We start from the raw sequence: 22884 nt of genomic DNA on the forward strand, positions 1-22884 counted from the left end.
GTAAATATATTGATGCTAGATTGAACCAAGCTGCAAGGAATCAATTGATCTCTGTTTCAATGCATCAAAGGTTATAGATTATTGTGACCTTCCTCCAGGACTCATGATGAAGAGTAGTCCATAACATTATGGAGACATGTAACTATAACCAAATATTCTGCTAACATTGTAATGTGGGAATTGTTTTATCAACTTTTACATCTTGAATGAGACTTAGATGGTGTAATTTGGCATTTTCTGTTGTGCTTCAGTTGACATGTTGGTAAATATTGCAAATCATTGGCCCAGTTTTTCTGGAAATGTTATTGGTGTGTGAATGATATACATCATTGCTAAAGTACAAATTGGTCAGTGTTTTTTTTGATGAGGAGAAGGTATCCCATAAAGTATGAATTGATACAGGTGCTGGCCTATTTGGATCCCTCTACTGTCAGCTTTGCAAAAACAGCTTCTCATATTTAACCTCCCTGTGATTTTCCTGAAATTGTTGTATTTGCATATTAGTTGCCTATTAAACTCATTACAAAAAGTTAAAGTCTAGTAAATTAATAATGCCATTTTTCTTTTTGTGATGTGACAATTTGTTTTGACAAGTGCCCAAACTCTCTTGCACAGACAATGGCAAATATAATTTGGAGTGGTACTATTTCAGTGGTTCCATAATCATGAACTGGGAAACGAGATTTTTAAAAATTGCTATTTCTACTTCTTATTTGTTAGCCTTTCTTTATTCACTCCTAATCTAATCTTAATTCCTCATATTCCCTATTCTGTATCTCAGTTGGGAAAGATTTCAAACATTTTAATTCATCCTCCTGTCTGTTAATTAGACCTGGTTGGGCAGTTCTGTATATTCTACGAATGAATTGTATACAGGCAACCTTCAAGTCTTGAAACACTTTGAAACAAATCCTGTAAATGCACATAAAATTAACTAATTCACATTAAAATGTGAAGGACTACATATAATCATGTCTGTGGGTCAGAAACCTGAAATACTGTGGACAATTTTAGCCCATAATTCCAAGGTTTGTTTTGTAAAAGAAGGCTGACACTGCCATAAATGGAAAAAGTGAGGACTGCAGATGCTGGAGATCAGAGCTGAAAAATGTGTTGCTGGAAAAGCGCAGCAGGTCAGGCAGCATCAAAGGAGCAGGAGAATCGACGTTTCGGGCTTATGCCTGACCTGCTGCGCTTTTCCAGCAACACATTTTTCAGCACTGCCATAAATGGCTGTGATGTAAATTAAGTGGTTGAAGAGAGAGAGAAGAGAAGGATGGTGTTCCTTCTAAGCCATATTGCCACACTGCCACTCAAAGGGAACCCACATCCAGGTTCTCAAGTCCCATCTTCATATTGAGAAGTCCTTTCTTCAAATTGACAATATCCTACATTGTGACCTTTACTATACTCATGGAGAGGGATAGGAGCAGACAGTATGGGAAAATATTTAATTGAGGGAGGGGGAATTACAATATTATTAGGCAGGAACTGGGGAGTCTAAATTGGGAACAGATGTCCTCAGGGAAATGCACAACCGAAATGTGAAGGTTGTTTAGACAGCAATTACTGATAGTGCTGGACAGGTTTGTCCCACTGAGGCAAAGAAGGGATAATAGGGCGAAGGAACCTTGGGTGACAAGGGATATGCAACACCTAGTCAAGAGGAAGAAGGAAGCTTAGTTAAGGTTGAGGAGGCAAGGATCAGACAGGGCTCTAGAAGGTTACAAGGTAGCCAGGAAGGAACTGAAGAATGGAAGTAGGAGAGCTAGAAAGGGCATGAAAAAGCTTTAGTGGGTAGAATTAAGGAAAACCCTAAGGCATTCTACATTTATGTGAGGAACAAGAGGATGGTCAGAATGAGGGTTAGGGCTGATCAGGGATCGTGGAGGGCACTTCTGCCTGGAATCGGCGAAGGTAGGGGAGGTCCTTAATGAATACTTTCCTTCAGTATTCACTACTAAGAGGGACCTTTACCTTTGTGACGACAGCGTGAAACTGACTGATATGCTAGAATAGGTTGATGTTAAGAAGGAGGATGTACTGAAAATTTTGACAGACATAAAGATAGGTAAGTCCCCTAGGCCAGACAGGATATACTCAAGGTTACGAAAGGAAGTGAGGGAAGAGATTGCTGCACCTTTGGCGAGGATCTTTGCGTCATCACTGTCCACTGGAATAGTGCCAGATGATAGGAGGGTGGCAAATGTTATTCCCTTGTTCAAGAAAGGGAATTACAGACCAGTCAGTCTTACGTCAGTGGTGGGCAAATTATTTGAGAGGGTTCTGAGACACAGGATTTATGATTAATTGGAAAACCATAGTTTGATTAGAGATAGTCAGCATGGCGTTGTGAGGGGCAGGTCATGCCACACAAGCCTTATTGAATTCTTTGCTAAAAATCCACACAAAACCAGGTTATAATCCAACAGGTTTAATTGGAAGCACACTAGCTTTTGGAGCAATGCTCCTTCATCAGCTGGTAGTGGTGGGCTCAATACTAACACACATAATTTATAGCAAAAATTTACAGTGTGATGTAACTGAAATTATAGATTGAAAGTTAATTGTCTGTTAAGCCTTTCATCTGTTAGAATACAGTGATAGTTTCACTTCTTTCATGTGTAAATCACAAAACCTTTTTTAAAAAAGGTTGCGTTCTCAGGTTAGCTGTTCACAATGGTGATAGCTAGACAATATGTTGAAGGTGTTGGCCCCCTGTGTTCTCTGTCTATGCCATGATGTTTAGATTGATTCTAATCTAAAAAGTGAGATAACGGAGTTTTACATAAATTCATGCAGTTTTTGAGCTCAGAGTTCTACATGAATGTGTGCAGTGTTTGAGCAAAGTACAATGTAACCCTGCAAGTACAAATTCACCCCACAAAATATATGTATGCATGTGGGTCTTTGTCTGTCTGTGTGTGTGTCTATCTGGGTTGGGGGTTGTGAGTGTGAGAAAGTGTATGTGTGTGTGTAGTGAGTGCAGAGTGTCTTAAGTCTGTGAGGCGGTGCATGTGTGAGTGTGGGAGTGTGTGTGTCTGTAAGGGTGTGTGTGGGTGTCTGTGTGCGCATCTGTGTGTATGTGTGTCTGTGTGTCTGTGTGTATAGGGGTGCCTGTGTATGTGTGAGAGTCTGTGTGTGTGTAGGAGTATCTGTGTGTGTGTACAGTGCAATGGTCATCCGAGCAGAGGCTGATAGCTAAGTTCGGTACCCATAGGGAGGGCCTCAATCGGGACCTTGGGTTCATGTCGCTTTACAGGTGACCACCATTGCACTATACACACACAAAGACACTCCTATACATACATGCACACGGACACACATACACTTTCTCACACTCACAACCCCCAACCCAGACAGACAGACAAAGACCCACATGCACACATATATTTTGTGTGGTGAATTTGTACTTTCAGGGTTACATTGTACTTTGCTCAAAAACTGCATGCATTCATGTAGAACTCTGAGCTCAAAAACTGCATGAATTTTGTAAAACTCCGTTATCTCACTTTTTAGATTAGAATCAATCTAAACATCATGGCATAGACAGAGAACACAGGGGGCCAACACCTTCAACACATTGTCTAGATATCACCATTGTTAACAGCTAACCTGAGAATGCATCTTTTTTAAAAAAAAGGTTTTGTGATTTACACATGAAAGAAGTGAAACTATCACTGTATTCTAACAGATGAAAAGCTTAACAATCAATTTTTCAATGTATAATTTCAGTTACATCACACTGTAAATTTTTGCTATAAATTCTGTGTGTTACAATTGAGCCCTCCACTACCATCTGACGAAGGAGTGACGCTCCGAATGCTAGTGTGCTTCCAATTAAACCTGTTGGACTATAACCTGGTGTCATGTGATTTTTAAGTTTGTACACCCCAGTCCAACACCGGCATCTCCAAATCATGAATTCTTTGAGGATGTGACAAAACACATTGATGAAGTTAGAGCAGTAGATGTGGTGTACATGGATTTTAGCAAGGTGTTTGATAAGGTTCCCCATGAAAGGCTCATTCAGAAAGTAAGGTGACATGGGATACAGGGAAATTTGGCTGTCTGGATACAGAATTGGCTGGCCCATAGAAGACAGAGGGTGGTGGTAGATGGAAAGTACTCAGCCTGGAACTTGGTGACCAGTGGTGTTCTGCAGGCATCGGTTCTGGGACCTCTGCTCTTTGTGATTTTTATAAATGACTTGGATGAGGAAGTGGAAGGTTGGGTTAGTAAGTGTGTTGATGACACAAAGGTTGATGGAGTGGTGGAGTTTGGGGGGCTGTTGTAGGTTGCAACAGGACATTGACAGGATGCAAAACTGGGCTGATAGGCGGCAGATGGAGTTCAACCTGGAAAAGTGTGAAATGATTCATTTTGCAAGGTCGAATTTGAATACAGGTTACAGGGTTAAAGGCAGGGTTCTTGGCAATGTGGAGGAACAGAGGGATCTTGGGGTCCATGTCCATAGATCCCTCAAAGTGGCCACCCAAGTTGATAGGGTTGTTAAAAAGACGTATGGTGTGTTGGCTTTCATTAGCAGGGGGATTGATTTTAAGAGCCCTGAGGTTATGCTGCAGCTCTTTAGAGGTCTTTAGAGTTCTAGTCACCTCATAGGAAGAACGTGGAAGTTTTAGAGAGGGCGCAGAGGAGACTTACCAGGATGCTGCCTGAACTGGAAGGCATGTCTTATGAAGAAAGGTTGAGGGAGCTAGGGCTTTTCTCACTGGAGCAAAGAAGGATGCAAGGTGACTTGATAGAGGTATTCAAAATGATGAGAGGCATCGAAAGAGTGAATAGTGAGCAACTTTTTGCAAGGGCAGAAATGGCTATCACAAGGGGCCATAATTTTAAGGTGATTAGAGGAAGGTTTAGGAGAGATGTCAGAGGTCAGTTCTTTACACAGAGAGTGGTGGGTGCATTGAATGCACTGCCAGCAGTGGTTGTAGAGTCAGATACATTAGGAACATTTAAGCGACTCCTATGTAGGCACAGGGATGATAGTAAAATGAAGATCATGTAGGATAGTTTGATCTTAGAGTAGGATAAAAGGTCGGCACAACATCGAGGGCCAAAGGGCCTGTACTGTGCCATGTTCTATATTCTATGTTCTATGTTGTGTGGTATTATCACCATGCTAAATGTAGTAAACTTCAAATAGATTCAGTATTTCAAAACTGAGCATCAATGAGGCACTGTGGGCCATCAGTAGCAGCAGAATTGTACTCCAATGCAATCTACAACCTTATGGCCTGGCATTTCCTCCACTCTCTCAGTACCATCAAGCCAGGGGAGTCACCCTGCTACAATGAAGAGTACTAGGAGGGAATGTTAGAAGCAACACCAGGCATACCTAAAAATGAGCTGTCAACCTGATGAAACTACAAAACAAGACTATTTGTGTGCCAAACAGCATAAGCAGCAAGTTTGCGACAGAGCTAATTAATTCCACAATCAGTGGATCAGCTCTGCAGTCCTGCAACATCCCGTTGTGAATGGTGGTGAACAATAAAAAAAACTTCTGGAGGAGAAGCTGCACAACTATCTCCATCTTCAATAATCGAGGCACCCAGCACATAGGTACAAAAGATAAGATTGAAGCTTATCCAACAATCTTCAGCCAGAAATGCCGAGTGGATGATCCATCTTGGCCTCCTTCTAAGGTCTCTGACATCACAGATGCTAGTCTTCAGGAAATTCAGTTTACTCCATGTGATATCAAGAAATGGCATTGGATCAGTAAAGGCTACAGACCCTAACAACATTCTGGAAACAGTACCTAAAGCTAGTGCTTCAGAACTTGCCACACTTCTCGCCTATCTGTTCCACCGAGTCCAATTTTGTTAGGACTCTTCCATGCCACATTCAGACAAATGCAGCCTTGATGTGAACTCATGTCTGTAATAATGCTGACAAGAAAGTACAAGAAATCCAATCTGGCCAATTAGTAAAATGATAGCGTGTGTCATCACAGTGTTATAAAGCAACCTTTGTTTTGTAACAACCTGCTCTCTGATATTCAGTTTAGATTCCTGTCGGGCCATTCAGTTTTGACCTCATTACTACCTTGGTTCAGACATGGACAAAATAGCTGAATTTCAGAGGTGACTTTACATCAAGGCCGCATTTGACTGAATGTGGTATGAAAGAGACCATCCGCTCTGCGACTCCCTCATCAGGTCTACACCCCCCACCAGCCCACACCCCACTCCTCTCACCTTTCCCTGCCACCACAGGAAGTGCAAAACCCGCGCCAACACCACTCCCCTCACCTCCATCCAAGGCCCCAAGGGATCCTTCCACATCTGTCAGAAATTTACCTATACCTCTACCAATGTCATCTTCTGCATCCTTTGCACCAGTGTGTCTCCTCCACATCGGGGAGACCGCATGTCTTCTTGCATCCACCAATCTCACCACCCCATGGCTGAACATTTCAATTCCCCTTCCCACTCCGTCAAGGACATGCAGGCCCTGGGCCTCCTCCACTGCCAATCCGTTACCACCCGATGCCTAGAGGAAGAACACCTCATATTCTACCTTGGGACCCTGCAACCACATGGGATAAATGTAGATTGTTAATAGCTTCCTCATTTCCCCTCCCCCCACATTATCCCAGTCCCAAGTCTCAAACTCTGCACCGCCCTCCAGACCCAAATTCTGCATCACTCCCCCCTCTGACCTATCACCTTCTCCCTCACTTTCATGCACCTATCGCTTTCTCAGCTACCTTCCCACAAACCCCACCCCCTCCCATTTATCTCTCAACCCCGACCCTCAAGCTTCATTCCTGATGAAGGGCTTATGTCTGAAACATCGATTCTCCTGCTCCTCTGATGCTGCCTGACCTACTGTGCTTTTTCATCACCGCACTCGTGACCATGAAAGAGTCCTAGCAAAGTTGGAGTCAGTGAGAATTGGAGGAAAACTCTCCATTGGCTGGAGTGAGATCTGGAACAAAGGAAGATGGCTTTGATCATGACAGACCAGTCTTCTAAACTTCAAGAAATCTCTTCAAGTTTCCTGATCATTGCGCCCTTGGCTTAACCATCTTCAGCTGCTTCACAAATGGCCTTCCTCTATTACAAGTTCAAAGGTATTTTGCTGATGTTTGCACAGTTTCAACATCATTTGCAACTCTTCCGATACTGAAACAGTCATATCCAAGTACAGCAAATCCTGGACAATAGTCAGGTTTGGCGGACAAATATTAATTGATTGCCATACAAGTACTAGGCAATGACCATCTCCAACAAGAGCGAATTGAATTATTGCCCCTTGTCACTCACGACATTACCATCACTACATTTCTCATTATTAACATCCTGGATGATATCATTGGCCAGAAATTGAAATGGACTAGCCATGTAAATACTGTGGCTACAAGTGTGAGTCAGATGCTTGGAATTCTGCAATGTATAACTCATTCCTAATTCCTCAGAGCCTGTCCAACATCTACAAGGCACAAGTCACACGAGTGCTGGAATACATCCCACTTGCTTGGATGGTTACAACTCCAATAACGTTCAAGAAGCTCAACACCATCCAGAGCAAAATAGCTTACTAGATTGGTACCACCCCCACAAGCATTCATTCCCTCAGCAACTGTGCACAATTTTAGGTATCTGCTGATAATGTTGAAAATACCTTTGTGAACTCCAAATTGTGTACATTTATCACAAGAGCACAGGAACACTTTCAAATCTCATAGCCAGTGAGTTATGAACCAAGAAAAAGAGAAAGAAACAAACAAAAAAGAAAAGAAGAGACAAGTAAAGTTAAAGGTGAGAAAGACAATGAGAAGATAAAACGCTGAGGAGACTGCACTAGTATTTCTTGACTGTCTTTTGTGACCCACATAATGAACAGTACCTTTAAATAGATTTATCCTTTTAGCAATGAGGTGATGTCTTTAGACTTTCACTCAGGAATAAAAGTTTCACTCTTCATCATGACAATTTGTCACAGTTCTGTGATAACACAAGAAATACAATCAGGATGAGAAAGTTCTGTGTATTCACATCACTTCAAGGTCAATTTCAGGCCAAGCAAATCAAACATTTTGTGCAAAGAAGCAGGGAAAAATATTCTTAATCAGTTTTCTACTCTGTTTGAACTGTAAAGCAATAATAAAAAAGAAAGTAGCTTGAGCACAGAAAGGGCTGGTTTTGCAAACCTTTGCTCTCGAACATGGAGCCTTGCTCGACAGGAATGCAGTTTGAGTAACACTCATAGTGTTCTTGGGATTCCCAAAACTGGTCACTCATCAGATTCTCCAGTTCAAGGTCCCCACAGAATAAAGCTCCAAGTTGGGAGCCAGCCAGAGGGTGAAATATTCCCAGCATCTGAAAGTCATGCATAATGGTGAGAAAGTTGGGAAAATATGGTGAGAATGAAAAATTAGATTTTTGGCATCAAGGAAAAGAAGATTCTGAATTTCTGCTTTAGACTTCAATGGTTAGATGAGGCTCTTGCTGAAAAGCAGAGAAGGCTCTCACCTAATGCTCTTGTTATTTCCCAAATTCGCCTACTTTATACACAAACTGCTATTTTCACAGGTACAGATGAAAAACTAGATTACAGTTCCCAACATGAAAGTAAGAATGGCAACTAAAGAGAGAAAGTAGAGCTAACCTTTTGAGTCCATTGACTTCATCAATACTTCCTGCTTCCTTAGGAAAGCAACCAACATAATCAAAGGCCCCTCCCTCCCTAGTTATATTCTCTTCCACCCTCTTCTATCGGGGAGAAAATATAAAAGGTTGAATACACTCCAAACAAATTCAAGAACAGCTTCTTCTCCGCTGTTATCAGACTTGTGAATGGACCTCTCAAATGTTAATTCTGATCTCGCGCCCTCTGTACCTTCATTGTGGCTGTAAAACTGTATTCTGCATTCTGTTCTGCCACCCTGATGCACTTTATATGGTATGATCTGCCTGTATAGCACACAAAACAACATTTTTCACCGTATCTCAGTAAATCAAACTCAAACTCTTCTTCAGAATTGTTAGTAGCTGGAAAAGATGGTATATGTGCTGAAGACATGGAGTGGAGGAAGGGGTGTGGAAGGAGTGAGTGGATAGAGAAGATGGAGTCCAAAAGAGAGAGAACATCTGTTAGGCAGACAAAGGGACAGATAACGTCAATTTGTGCTCTCAAATTCAACCCTGATTTTGTAATCACGCCTGCTAACAAGGGTGGCAGCACAAGGAAATTGTTTTCTTGTGTATTGACCTTTGTATTACAAAAGCTAAGCACCAGCTTCCTATCTCCCCTGACAACCACAGAACATCAGGCTATTGTGTCCACAACGGTCATTAATCTCATTTTATCTGGGGATTGGTCCAATGCAACTTCCAAGCTCATAGTCCACACAATGGCCTCTTCTATCTCCTCCCAAACATCCACAAACAGGATTGCCTGGGTAGACCCAATGTTTTTGCTTGTTCCTGCTCCATGAAATTTATCTCTCCCTACCGGGACTCCATTGTTTTCTCCCCTTGTGCAGTTCTTTCTCACTTGCATCTGCAATTCTTCTGATGCTTTATATCAGTTTCAGAATTTCCGGTTCGTGGACAGCAGCTGCCTCCACTTCACAATGGATCTGTATTCCCTTTACACGTACATCCCCCATCAGGATGGTCTTAGGGCTGTCTGCTTCTTCCTGGAAAAAAGTCTCCATTCACCACCACCCTCCTTCCACTTGGCTGAGCTCATCCTCATTGATGTTAACTCCTCTTTACCTCCTCTCACTTTCTTCAAAACAAATGTGTGGCCATGGGCCCCAATTATAACTGGTTTTCCTTGTTCCGATCTTACTCAGTCGCTCCCCACAATTCTTTTTCCAGTGCATCGATTATATTATTGGTGCTGATGCCCTCGCTCATTCGGAATTGGAAATATTTCTCGATTGTTTCCAATTTCTACCCTGCTCTCACCTTCAGCTGGTTCATCTCAGACTCTTCTCTTCTCTTTCTTTCTGTTTCTGTTTCTGCAGTTAGGTGGGGCATGGATATCCATTGCAAACCCACCAACTCCCACAGATACCTCGACCATACAGCCTCATACCCAGCTCCTTTTTCTCCCAGTTTCTTTGTCTCTGTTGCACCTGATGATGCCACCTTCTACAGAGGGCCTCAGAAATGACCACTTTATTCTGCACTCAATGATTCACCATGACCATGAATTGCAATGACCTTAATCATGTTTGAACCATTTCTTGCACTTCTACCCTCACCCTTCCTCTTTTGTCCCACAATATAGATAGGGCCCCCAGTCCTCGCTTTCAACCCCACCAGTATCTACATACAAAAAGCATAAGGTGCCATTTGTGCCATCTCCAGTGGGATACCACACTAGATACATATTCCCTTCCCCGTCCTTGTCAGCATTCCAGGACACACCTCCCCACACCCCTTCAGCTTTACAGAATACCTATGTTCGGTCTGCAAAAATGATCCTGTGATTCCAGTTGCCTGCCTCTTCAATACACCCCCACGTTCCCTCGCCAACATCTCTGTCTCAGACTTGCTGCAGTGCTCAAGTGTGCCTCAGCACAAGCTAGAAGAACATCTCAGCATCTCATTTTCTGCTTGGCGACCCACAGTCTTCAGGACTCAATATTGAGTTGAATAATTTTAGAGACTGAACATGTCCTTCTATGTCCTTTACCTACCCCCACACTCCAGGCCCTATCATGACATGGACAACTTTTTGCACAAAGAGTGTGGTGCTGGAAAAGCACAGCTGGTCAGGCAGTATCCGAGGAGCAGGAGAGTCAAAGTTTTGAGCATAAGCTCTTCATCATTTCAGCACGACACTTTTTGACTCTGATCTCTACCATCTGCAGTCCTCACTTTCTCTAATTTTTTGCACAGCCAACTTATTGTCATCTACTGATGGTCTCCATTATCATATTTTCTTTCTCCCTGACATACCATCATCTATCCCTTTGCCTACCGAACTCTTTCTCCTTTGGGATTCCATCTCAGATTATCCACTAACTCTTAGCTACTTTCAGTTTGAAGAAGGGTCACTGGACTTGAAACGTGAACTCTTGTTTTCTCTCCACAGATGCTATCAGACCTGATGAGTTTCTCCAGCAATTTCTTTTTGTGTTTCAGACTGCTAGCATCCAAGATTCTTCGTTTTATGAAAGTAAGAGTTGTAACTTGGTGGCTGGTATGTACTCGAGGTATTTATCTTGGTCAGGACCCTCTGTCCTTGGACATCAGAGTCAGCAAAGCACCAGCTTTACTACATCATCATGGCACATCTCTGACTAACTTATAATATAATTCAACACTTCAATACTGCATTATGGAGTTCACTGACACCTTATATTGCAATGACGCTGCCAGGCTGCTTCGCGCACAGGAACATACATCTATCTTATGCACTGGATAAGGATCCATCTCAGGACTCTTGATTTGCTTTCTTAGCATTCACTTATATTGTGCTAACTTGGACACGAAATTCTTTGCTATGCTTTTTAATGCATTGTTATTTCATTCAAAGTACACAGGCTGAGAGTACTTCCATCTTAACTTGCTTTTTAGTGCAGACAGAAAATCAGACAACTTGTCATGTTTACCAACACTAAACAGACAAGGAGGTGGACATATTGCTGTATAGCTCCATACTATGTCAATGTCAAACCTGCAGCACGTGCCCACTACTTACATTGCAAACACACTGTATATGTTTCAACCACATGGCTATGTCTTAAAGTCTAAGGTGAGTGGTACTTAATCCAGCCAAGGGGGCTATTTTAATCAGCAGGTGCTGCCACAGTTAGTTCGATTTTCTGATCTCAGCCCAGGGCATGGCACCACAGATAGTCGAGCACTTGGTGAGATCAGGGTCCAGGGATCTGTGTCCTTACAATCTAGGTATTAGGCCAAATCAGTCCTGGGGGTTTATGGGTAAACCTGTCAAGGAACTGCATAGAAATCAGTCAGAGAGCCGGGCCAACCTCAGTTGGGGATGTCCTCTCATGTCAATCCTGCAATGGGCCACGTTCAATTCCTCAGAGCTGCGCACATCAAGGAGGGTTTCCTGGGAGCGGGATATTAGGAGAGTGCAATCTTATTTCCAAGAATTTAGGGAAGTCAAGTGTGAGAATTGGAAGCAGCATGCTGGGATGCTGAGAAGGAAATCACTATGAAGTGGGGCTGGGGCAGCAACTCTATATATAAAGGCAGAAGCCAACATAACAATTGGAGGGCACATGGTCATTTAGGAGGGGAGAGTATTTATTGAAGTTCACCATCAACTTAGAGGAACAGTACTATGTGGTACGCCTAGGTTTCAGAGTTAAATTAAAGACATCAATAGTTGAGGAAAAGAGTTGTCTGGGAATGTGGGAGTTCAAAGCTGATGAGGATGACAGGGACTGCAAGGCAAGTGCAACATTAAATGGTTGGGGGGGCGGGCATCCAGTATAACTGGTTCAGACTGCTGTTTCACTTTCTGGGGCTCACAGTAGAAAGCCTTATGTTCTCAATTCTCAACTGTGCAATGCAAATGAAAAATAGCTGGCTGCACATACAGAGTGAATGAACTAAACTATGTTTGTTTTGGTTGGTCTGCAGGAGTGTCTCCATTTGTGGGTGATATGAGGCCCTTCAAGGGCAAATTGCAATAAACAGGCTCTCAGAGAATTGAAGTTCAACACACCTACATTCACAAAGCACTGTATGTGCAGCTCATGCATTGGCCAATTATGTATGTTACAAAATCCTGGGCTATAAGCAACTGAAGGGTGAAATAAAATTAAAATAAAAAAAACAAGAACAACCTTAGCACTATAAGGATAGCAAGGATGTAAAGTTTTATAATAGAAAAGACCATAGTGTGGAAGATTATTGAGAGTCTATGCACACACATTATGACAGATGTCCAGGAGCAATAAATGGAAGATATAAAGTATTGCACTGCCCCCTTCCTCACCCACCGTTATTGAGAAAGTGCTGAGACCTGTCTTCAGCTGAGAAATGCATCTACTAGCTATGAAGGGGAGAAAACTGCAAGGTTTAAGTCAGTATCTTTGAGATAACAGATAGATGAAGCCCAGAGTATAATGAGGTCTTTATGGCACCCAATGGGTAACAAAAGAGGACCTGTGCACAGTTTGGGCAGATAATTCAAACTGTTTGGAGCCAGCCAGCAGGCCCTTTGGAGACAAACCAGGGCACATCACCAGGGTAACCTGAAGTCAGGATTGGGCTTGAACCTTCTGACCAATTAGGACATTACATGTCATTTCGTAATAGTTAATGAGAAAGTTAGGCACTTAGCATGATGAAGGATGGAACTACAATATGGTACTATTAGGAAAATATGTCAACCTTTTATTATCTTGAGGGAGTATATATTTAATTTTGAATGAATTTATCCCACTTAACTGTTATACGGTTATGTTTTGGGTTAAGGCTTAAATAAAACAAAGAAGCTGGAAATTTGAAACAAAAATAGAAATTGCTGGAGACCCTTAAAGGTCACTGGATTTAAATATTAACTCTGTGTTCTCTCTACAGATACTGCAAAACCTGCTGAATTTCTCCAGCAATTTCTGTTTTTCCTTTGTTTAAGCCTATCTGAATTGTGAACAATCAGACTCAAACACTAAGTGAGCAGTTAGAACATGCGACATATACTATAAAGCTCGTGATGAGTAGGTTGTTTGTCTGAAATGGGTGTGTAACTGTATTTTGTGTATAAAGGCCATGCATATTTGCATGTGTAACTCAATGGACAGTCTTTGAACTGCTCCCTGCATGCATGTGAATAAACCATATGTATCTTGGATTTGGACTGCTCAGTGACACCTCTATTATTTAATATTATTTCATTGATCATCACAAATTAATCCTAGTATTCCCTGTGAAACCTTGATCATCACAAATTAATCCTAGTATTCCCGGTGAAACCTTTAAAGCGTCATGCATGATCTACAGTTCACAAACACCTTCCAAGGCATCATAGGCTGCCCAAGGGTATGGAGTTTCTTTTCTCTAAAATTGCACCGGATGTTAGAAAACATATATTTATATGAAATGTTTCATTTCTTGGGTGATGTGATGATTGGGATGGGACAAGGTTTCAGTAATCCTTTGGCATTTATCATCTCCGACTATATGTGCACAACATGGCTAGTGCTCCACACATCTGAATAAAGTCTAATGATTAGATTCCTACAGTGTGGACACAGGCCCTTTGATCCAACAAGTCCACACCAACCCTCCAAAGAGTAATCCACCCAGACACATTTCCCTCTCACTAATGCACCTAATACTATGGACAATTTAGCATGGCCAATGCACCTAGCCTGTACATCTTTGGACTGTGGGAGAAACCGGAGGACCTGGAGGAAACTCATGCAGACACAGGAAGAATGTGCAAACTCCACAAAGACAGTTGCCTAACTCTGGAATCGAACCTGGGACCCTGGTGCTGTGAGGCTCAGTGCTAACCATTAAGCTACCGTGCCATCCATATGTCAAGGCATCCAGTTAGGGGCATCCCAGTGCCCTTTTCAGGAACTTTTTTGTTTCTGAAATTCTCCAGTGGGATAATGGGAACAATCCCCAATCCAGCAACATTAGGTACTATCATTGGTCTGGTAGCTGTGCAGCAAGCCCAACACCATTCACTACTGGCTTCCAAACAGTTTCTACATGAAGGAGGTCCAGCTGAAGTTCCCCTGAGGATGTAAAGGAGGTACAGGAGGCTCAGAGTCTGTTGTCCTGTCATTTCCTGTAGATGAGTGAGGCACAGGATTACAACATTCTGCAGATATTCTCGGCCATTACCACTTAGGAGTTGATAGCTATCCAATTCCAGTGGCTATCAAGGTGACACTTAATTTTTATATTACTGACTGCTTTTAAAGATCCAATGGGAACTTGTGTGGAACCTTTCAATCCTCAACCCATAAATGTATCAAGGCTGTTTCCAATGCAATTTGTGCAGGATGACACTGCTTCAGTTCATTTCCCTGTGATGAGGTCAGTGCTGTAGCCCGGGCAGTATGGTTGGCTAATGTAGCTAGCTTCTGCTAAGTGCAGGGTGCTATAGACTGCAAACATTTCCCATTGAGAGTGCTATATTATTAAAATCAGCTTATATTATATTAATATAAAAGAGCAGCAGCTGGTCAATGTGCAAGTCTCCTGTGATCATCATGACCACATTTTAAAGTCTGTCCCAGACTTGGGCAGATGGTGTCAGGGAGTGTTTGTGGCTGGAGGGTGCAGACATGCATAGATTGTCCCTGCCAGATGCAGGATTTGACTCAGCCTCAACTACAAGAGGTTGGGACTCACAGGCAGGATCAAAGTGAAAGGACCAGCACCATGGAGTCTCCTGGGAGGAGACTTTTGGGGGTAGGGCCCTGTGTGTGGTTCGTCTTCTACCTGGGTGTTTACATTGTCTCCTTGAGGGCGAAAGGTGCCAGGAATGTGGTTGAGGTCCCTTATGTCCATCTCACCTTGCTGTTGATGCAGAGCCCCAGTGATTACAGCAATGGAATTCAGATCTGTCTGCATCTCCTTCAGCCACTGATTATTCTGCTGGGCATGGCCACTGCCAACTTGTTCATGGAGACATTAAGGTGTCTCACATCAGAGTCATCATGGTACTTGACGCCTCTAATCTTCAGTACAGTTTCCCAAGGGTCTCAGACAAACCTGCCTGTGCCATTGCGATCAGCTGTACATTTGCACAAAGTTACTAATGGCTGACACCAAGGGGTCCTCTCCTCCTGGGGCTGAGCAGTGCTTGGAATGTCAACGACTGGGGCATTTCTCCCTTGGCCTGCTACAATGATGTGCTGAGCAAAATGTGCTCCAGAGTTGAATCTGACTAATGTTCCCACTGAGGTGAAAGTATCTGAGCTAATGGAGAGCACAGGAGGGAATCTTGATGGCGCATCCTCTGAAGAATCTTTCCAGCCATATTGTGGCTCATGTTCTCCTGTGATGAGAGAAAAGGAGTGATTGAGTGAGATGCAAGTGGCTGGTATAACTGATAGTGTTGGTGCAGATTGTGGGGAGGGGTGAAACAGAGGAATGGGAGATGGCGAGGCGTTCAGTGTGATTCAGAAACAACAAGGGCATGAAGGATTAATAGTTCAGGAGCACTGGGTGGGTGAAAGTCATTGAGGAAAGATGTTGTATGTAATAATGAGAATGGTAAACCATGAGCCTTGAAAGGGTTGGCTGCAGTGTGATTGCAAAGTATCAGAAGGAGGATGGTGGCACTTAAACTTGCAGAGTACAAAACATCATGCACATTCTAGTGGAATTGATGTGCACTCCTCCATCAAATGTGACATCCACATTTACTTCCTGGCAAGTTTGGACCATGCTGCCAGGATCTGATGCTGTGGTCTCCTGAAGAAACAGACATCCCTCTTCTCCTCCTCCATCCACCAGAAACTCCTTGTCCATGTGGGCAAAATGGGGTATAAATTTGCCCTTCTTAGACATGGCCTTTCTAATGAAGAGCAATGTGAAGTACTGAAGCTGGCGTATAGTGGTGAAAATAGTGTACAACTGGGGTTTAAATATGATGGGTGCCTGCAGGTTGAATTCCAGAAAGTGCCAGTACTGGTGAGCACTGCCACTGCTGCTCAGTGTAAAAGTATGTGGAGAGGTGCCTTGGGGCCAGATGCCATACTTAGTGAGGTGAGCAGTGGAAACTAATTGCGAACAATCACTAGGGTAATTCGAAACGCCCAAAATTAACACAAACTAGGGGAAAATTCAGCCAGAGTTCCCATTTGAGGCTGTCAGATCACTGTGGGTTTGTCTTGTCAGATGGAATGGCTGTATATGGCTTCTCTTCAATGATATTCATTTCCTCAACTGATCCCCATTGTGCACTATGGGTACTATTTGTATCAAATTCTTGAATGTTTTAATTAAGCAATCACATATGTATTCAAAGTGGAAAGGAAATTTGAATACCTTGGTTCATTCTATTTACATGTATTGTGGTTTGTTGAGGATGAGAAATGAGAAAAAAAGCCACTTGCTCTGTTCCAAATTACAGAAAATATCCTGCATCGCAGGTCCAGTGGGATATGAGTGCACAAATCATAAATTGGTGTGACAGATAAGCAGCCAAGTCAATTAGAGTCATTCTGACAATTTCAGAAAAAAGAGGTGACGGCTTTTCACATTAATGCAATGCTTCAGCATTCTGACTACTCAGTAATTCTGTGAGGCTTGCTCCGCCTCTCCTCTGTTATTGTCACTTTCCTTAATACACATCTCTGCTGGCTTGTGTGGAGACAAACACTGGCGCCAAGTGGATAGCTAAATGCACATCTTTCTCATGCCAGTGGATTTAATAAAGGAAAAGCTGGAAGGATTTCTGCAGACAAGACGTCAAGGTGATAACTCCAAAAAGAAGTAAAAAGATACTTGTAGTTCCATACACTTTACATGATGTGCATGTCTGCTTAAAAAAAATCACAAAGAAAAACATATGGGGAAGCACTGATTTTGTGCATTCATAACAGGAATGAGCTTGAGCTAACAAAATGAATGCATGAATGAGTTAGGATTTTACAAGCATTCAAGAACATTTATTTAAAAGTATATTATTTAACGACAGATGTTCAATGTTATTCTGGATCTGTGCATTGGTGCGTTGGCCCATATTTTCAAATGAATAGATTGAAAACAGCTGAGGCAAAGACCACACACCTTTGCGTAGATATGGACAAAACATAGAGAAAGGAGCTGAACTCCCCCCACAGTCCAAAGATTTGCAGTTTAAGTGAATCGGCCACTCTAAATTGCCCATAATGTTAGGTGCATTAGTCAGAGGGAAATGGGTCTGGGTGGGTTACTCTTCGGAGGGTTGGTGTGGACTTGTTGGGCTGAAGGGCCTGTTCCCACACTGTAGGGAATCTAATCTAATCGAAACTTTAGAGAGGAGGTGAGAATGACTGCCCTTGGTAGCAAGTTCACATTCGTCTGAGTGTGGCATCGAGCAGACCTAGGAAAACTGAAGTCAATGGACATCAGGGCAAAAATTCTTCATTGGTGTCACATCTGGTAAAAAAAAGAGGTTGTAGCTGTTGAAGGTCAGTCATATCAGTTCCAGGGCATCTCTACAGAAGTTCCACCCTAAGCCCAATCACCTTCACATGACCTACCTTCAATGACCTACCTTCCAACAGAAGGTCAGAAGTGGGGATTTTGGTTGATGATTGCACAATGTTCAGCACCATACAAGACTCTTTAGCTGCTAAAGCTGACCATTTCCATCACATTTCAAATGTTTGTGTATTGAAATAGCTCGGTTCAGTAATGACATAAATACACAGATAAAGTAGAGGTGCAGCAGGCAATCAGGTCAATGAGAATTGACAGAAATAAGTACTTAATGCCCTCTGAAAATCCCAAAACACAAGGTCCACACAATTAAAAAGGCCATTTATTTTCAAAACAGTATATCAGCGACCCATTTTTCCTCATGGACAGCCCCATAATAGACAAGCTGTTGGTGGAAATTGTGACTGCCCGATCATTCGAAATCTTCAAGATCCATCTTTGGAATATATCCACTTGAAAATTAGCACCATGAGGTCAAGTGTCTTATGTCTGACGTAGACATATTCATCTGTGATAGTGATATAGCTAAAGCAGATGCAAGAAGGCATGTTGGTCTTTATTGTAAGACAATTAGAGTATAAGGATTATATAGGGATTGGTGAGTACCATGCACACTTTTGATCTCCATATGTGAAAAAGGGCATACTTGCTGTGGAGGCAGTCTGACGAGGGGTCACTGGGAAGTATCACCCTATCAGGAAAACCTGAATGCAACAGATTTCCATCCTCTACCACTATTAGAATAAGAAGTGATCCAATTGAAACAGACAAGATTCTCAAGGGACTTGACAGGGTTGATGCTGAGAGGCTGTTTCCCTTAGCCAGGGAATCTAGAAACTGGTGTAAAGTCATAGCACAAGAGGTAAACCATTTATGACAGATGAGGATAGATGGGGGCTTGTAAATCATGGGATTCTTTACCTTAGATGATTGCGATGCTTCATTGTGAATGTTTTCAAAGTTGAAATAAATAGTTTTCAATCAACTGGGAATAAATAAAATGGGGAGCAGGCAAGAAAGTGTCGTTCAGGCAAAGATCAACCATGAGTACGTACTTAATAAAAGAGCAAACTCGAGGGTCTGTATAGTCTACTCCTGCTGTTATTTCCTCTATTCTTGTTTTCTTATCCTTTGTTTATTCTCCTTTTTAACTTCTAAACACATGAATTGAAAATTCATTGAATAACATAATATTTTGTTAATATTAGTAGTAGTAATATAAAATCTGCATTTAAAAGCATATTTTCCGTCAGGGCTGAATGTAACTGGCTCTCAATGTCTATGTTATTTGCCAGAATAAGTAGACCACGTGAAACAAGCATTAGCAGGTAATACATGAAATTCTATGCAAGTTGCATTAGATGCAATTGTGTGTGCTATAAAATCTCACACTCCAGGCCCCTCAGGAAACAACATGATTTATGAATATAAAGGGGAGTAAACAAATTATGGTCCTGTGCCATTTCCTGTGCCCCTAGAGATCAAATCTGGGTAGTGACTGTGAAACAGAAGAATGAAAGCTGAATGGTGCAGAAGTAACAGTCCTTTCTAGTTGAAGGAAGAGTTTTGGTATTTCTGCATTTGTGATGCTCACATTTACCATTAAGATTTATGTTTAAGTAAAAGGGCGATTTCTCTATGAAATAAGACTTTCAGGTAACTTTACAAAAGGTAACATTTGTTCACATATTTAATATATGTTGTTCACATATTTAATATATGTACATGCAAATATTATGACTTTTCAAGAACATCAATTACTCCTTTTTTTCTCTGTTGACAGTACTATATCCTCAGATTTTAATTTTGTATGAGCTCCTGACCAAACAAAGACATTTGACATTGAAAAGTTGGCCATAGTGAATTTGTGTGGAACATACCTGCAACCTGAGGATTGTAGTTTAAAAAGTCTGTAGATAAATTGGGAGCAATAAACCAATGTACATGGAACCCAGAATCTTAATAGAGCATAAGTTCATCTCAGTCTGGTATTGCAATTTATGTCTGGAAACTCCCAGGTCTGATCGTTAGCATTTGCTGATTTAATCTGTTTGAATGAGGTTCTTGTAAACAACAGTTCAAGTGTGTCTCATAATATTAGAGACAGATCCAATGTTGGTAAGAGTAGAATAATCTGACATGAAAATGTGTTGCTGGAAAAGCGCAGCAGGTCAGGCAGCATCCAAGGAGCAGGAGAATCGATGTTTTGGGCATGAGCCCTTCTTGAAGAAGGGCTCATGCCCAAAACGTTGATTCTTCTGCTCCTTGGATGCTGCCTGACCTGCTGCGCTTTTCCAGCAACACATTTTCAGCTCTGATCTCCAGCATCTGCAGTCCTCATTTTCTTCTAGAATAATCTGACAGTTAATTTAGAGGAAGGTTCTGAACATGTTCACTCACACATGGAGTTTTGAAAATGAAACTTTTATTGATGTTTGACGTCTATTGTCTCAGTGAGTCATAATGTATTCTATACAGTTTCACAAGTTTCTAGCAAATATCTGCTGCACTCATGGTTACAATAGTGTGGAATTGTAAACACATTTGGACCTAACAAGCTTCTAATGTGATTTCATTGGGAAGTTGAATTTGTAAAAGCAGCAGTGGTTCTACAAAATGCAAACAAACAAGCAATTCAATGGCACAAATAAAGTTACAATGCATGAATTGCACACAACACCTGGATCAAAGCGGCATATACATATGCAGTCCACAAAGCTTCCACCCCAAAGATCTGTCAATTAAGTTTGCATGATTATTCCAAGTTAATTGACCCAAACAGATCATTAGATATAAAAGTTCTTGCTGTAGGATCGATAGTGTGAGTTAGAGAAGAATGACAATTGCTATAGCATAATTTGCCATCAGAACTTTCTATTTGCTTTTTGTTGTATTTATCCCTATTAATCTGGCAATATTTGAATCAAGTATAATGCTAATCAAGTAATAGCAGCCTCTCAAACCACTAAGTGCTGTACTCCAATAATATTCAATTTTTAAACAAGAATAAGTCAAATCTGTTGCTTTTGGATTTGTGGCAAATTGGTTTTACCCTAAATATCCTAAAAAAAAATCTAGAGAGGGCAATGATATCTGTTCCATTAGCATTTCAAACGAGCATACAGCCTTGTTTTAATTTAATGATCACTGGCATTATACAAGCTCCATGGTGGCAGTTCACTTTCAATGAGTATCTGTAAAGTGCACAGGTTTGGATGACTCTCATTTTCATTATCTTTTAGGTTTGGAAAATCATGCAAGGAAAAACAATTATTCCGCATCAGAGAATGTATTTGGTGGGACGTGATTTTGAAATAAAGGTTGAAGATAGAGTCCTAATGTGCCAATTACACACACAAGCACAAATATCCACAAAAACAGACGATCGATTACCATAGCAACATACTTCCAGTCTTCAATGACCTGAAAAATAAAGAATAATTAATGTAGAAATGCAGTTCATTATAACGTTGAAAAAATATTACTAATAATTTACTGATAGTGACATTTTTCCTTGGTCCTTTTTATAGCAGTGATGTCCACCCCAAAATCCAGACTTTCCACTCATTACCAACTGTCATGTTTGAAAAGCCATGACGAGGAGAAGCCGGTGTAGGACTGGGGTAGACAAATTTAAAAATCACACAACACCAGGTTTTAGTCCAACAGGTTTATTTGGAAGCACTAGCTTTCGGAGTGCTGCTTCTTCATCAGGTAGCTGTGGAACAGGATCATAAGACACAGAATTTATAGCAAAAGATTACAGTGTCATGCAACTGCAATAATATATTGAACACACCTAGATTGCTGTTAAGTTTTACATCTTTCAGCATGGATTGCAGGTTTCAGTTCATTAATATGTAAATCCCAGAATTTCTTTTAAGTCACATTCTTAAGATAACCTAAGATTTTATTTTTAAAAAGTGACATCTCAGCTCAGACAATGCATTAAAGGTGTGAGGTTAGAGTCTGTCTATATATTAATCTTGTGTCAGACTGGTTCTATTTCCAAATTAGGAATTTATAAAATATTACATGGATTGGCTGCCTGCAGATTCTGTGCTTTTTGCGCAAAATAGAATGTATCTGCAAATATAATTCTGCAAATGGTAATTCACCCCACACACTTGTATGAATGTGTGTGTGCATGACAGAGAGAGTGTGAGTGAGTACATGTGGTAAGGCATGGATAAGGAAAATTTTACATCCTACTGGAATTACCCCCTCAGTTTATTATGTAATCCCAATTTCTTAACGTGTTATTTGCTATGTATTACTCCAAGTAAATTACACCAATACCAGTTGTTAGATCGCAAACAATCAGAAATTCCAGCCCAGTATTAAAATGTGTGCTGCTATTTTTGATGAAAAATTAAATGGTGGCTCACTATGCTCTTGCAGGGATACGTAAAAGACTCTTAGTCCTACTTTATAGAAGAGCAGGGTGAGTCATCACTAGTGTCCTGCTTAATACATTTATCTTTGAACAAAATCACTTGAGCAGATTTTTTTGGTCGCTATCACCATGTTTTTTGTGGGTTCTTGCTGTGCACAAACTGCTGTGCTAACTTCTTTCCATTTTTCAAAAACATTTACACTTCAAAGCACTCCTTTGGTTGTAAGATCCTGTGGACATAAAAATTGCTTTCAAAATGCATCTTACTTCTTTCTTAAGTAAAGAATTACAACAATTTAAATGAATTTTTTCAAAATTTAAAATGGGATACTGATGTAATTCTCCTTTTTA

At 41.3% G+C, this 22884-nt stretch overlaps 1 protein-coding gene across 1 annotated transcript in view; it reads right to left on the minus strand.

Moving 5' to 3' along the window:
- Positions 1-20455: 20455 nt before the first annotated feature.
- LOC140488024 (neuronal acetylcholine receptor subunit beta-4-like) overlaps positions 20456-22884 on the minus strand; it is a 52538-nt gene continuing 50109 nt past the window's right edge. The window contains exon 6 of the mRNA XM_072587605.1: positions 20456-21560. Coding sequence (XP_072443706.1) covers positions 21408-21560 — 153 coding nt within the window. The 3' untranslated portion in view covers positions 20456-21407. The remainder of the gene's footprint in view (positions 21561-22884) is intronic.

The sequence above is a fragment of the Chiloscyllium punctatum genome, chromosome 2 (genome assembly GCF_047496795.1).
Source record: "Chiloscyllium punctatum isolate Juve2018m chromosome 2, sChiPun1.3, whole genome shotgun sequence".
Taxonomy (NCBI): Eukaryota; Metazoa; Chordata; class Chondrichthyes; order Orectolobiformes; family Hemiscylliidae; genus Chiloscyllium; species Chiloscyllium punctatum.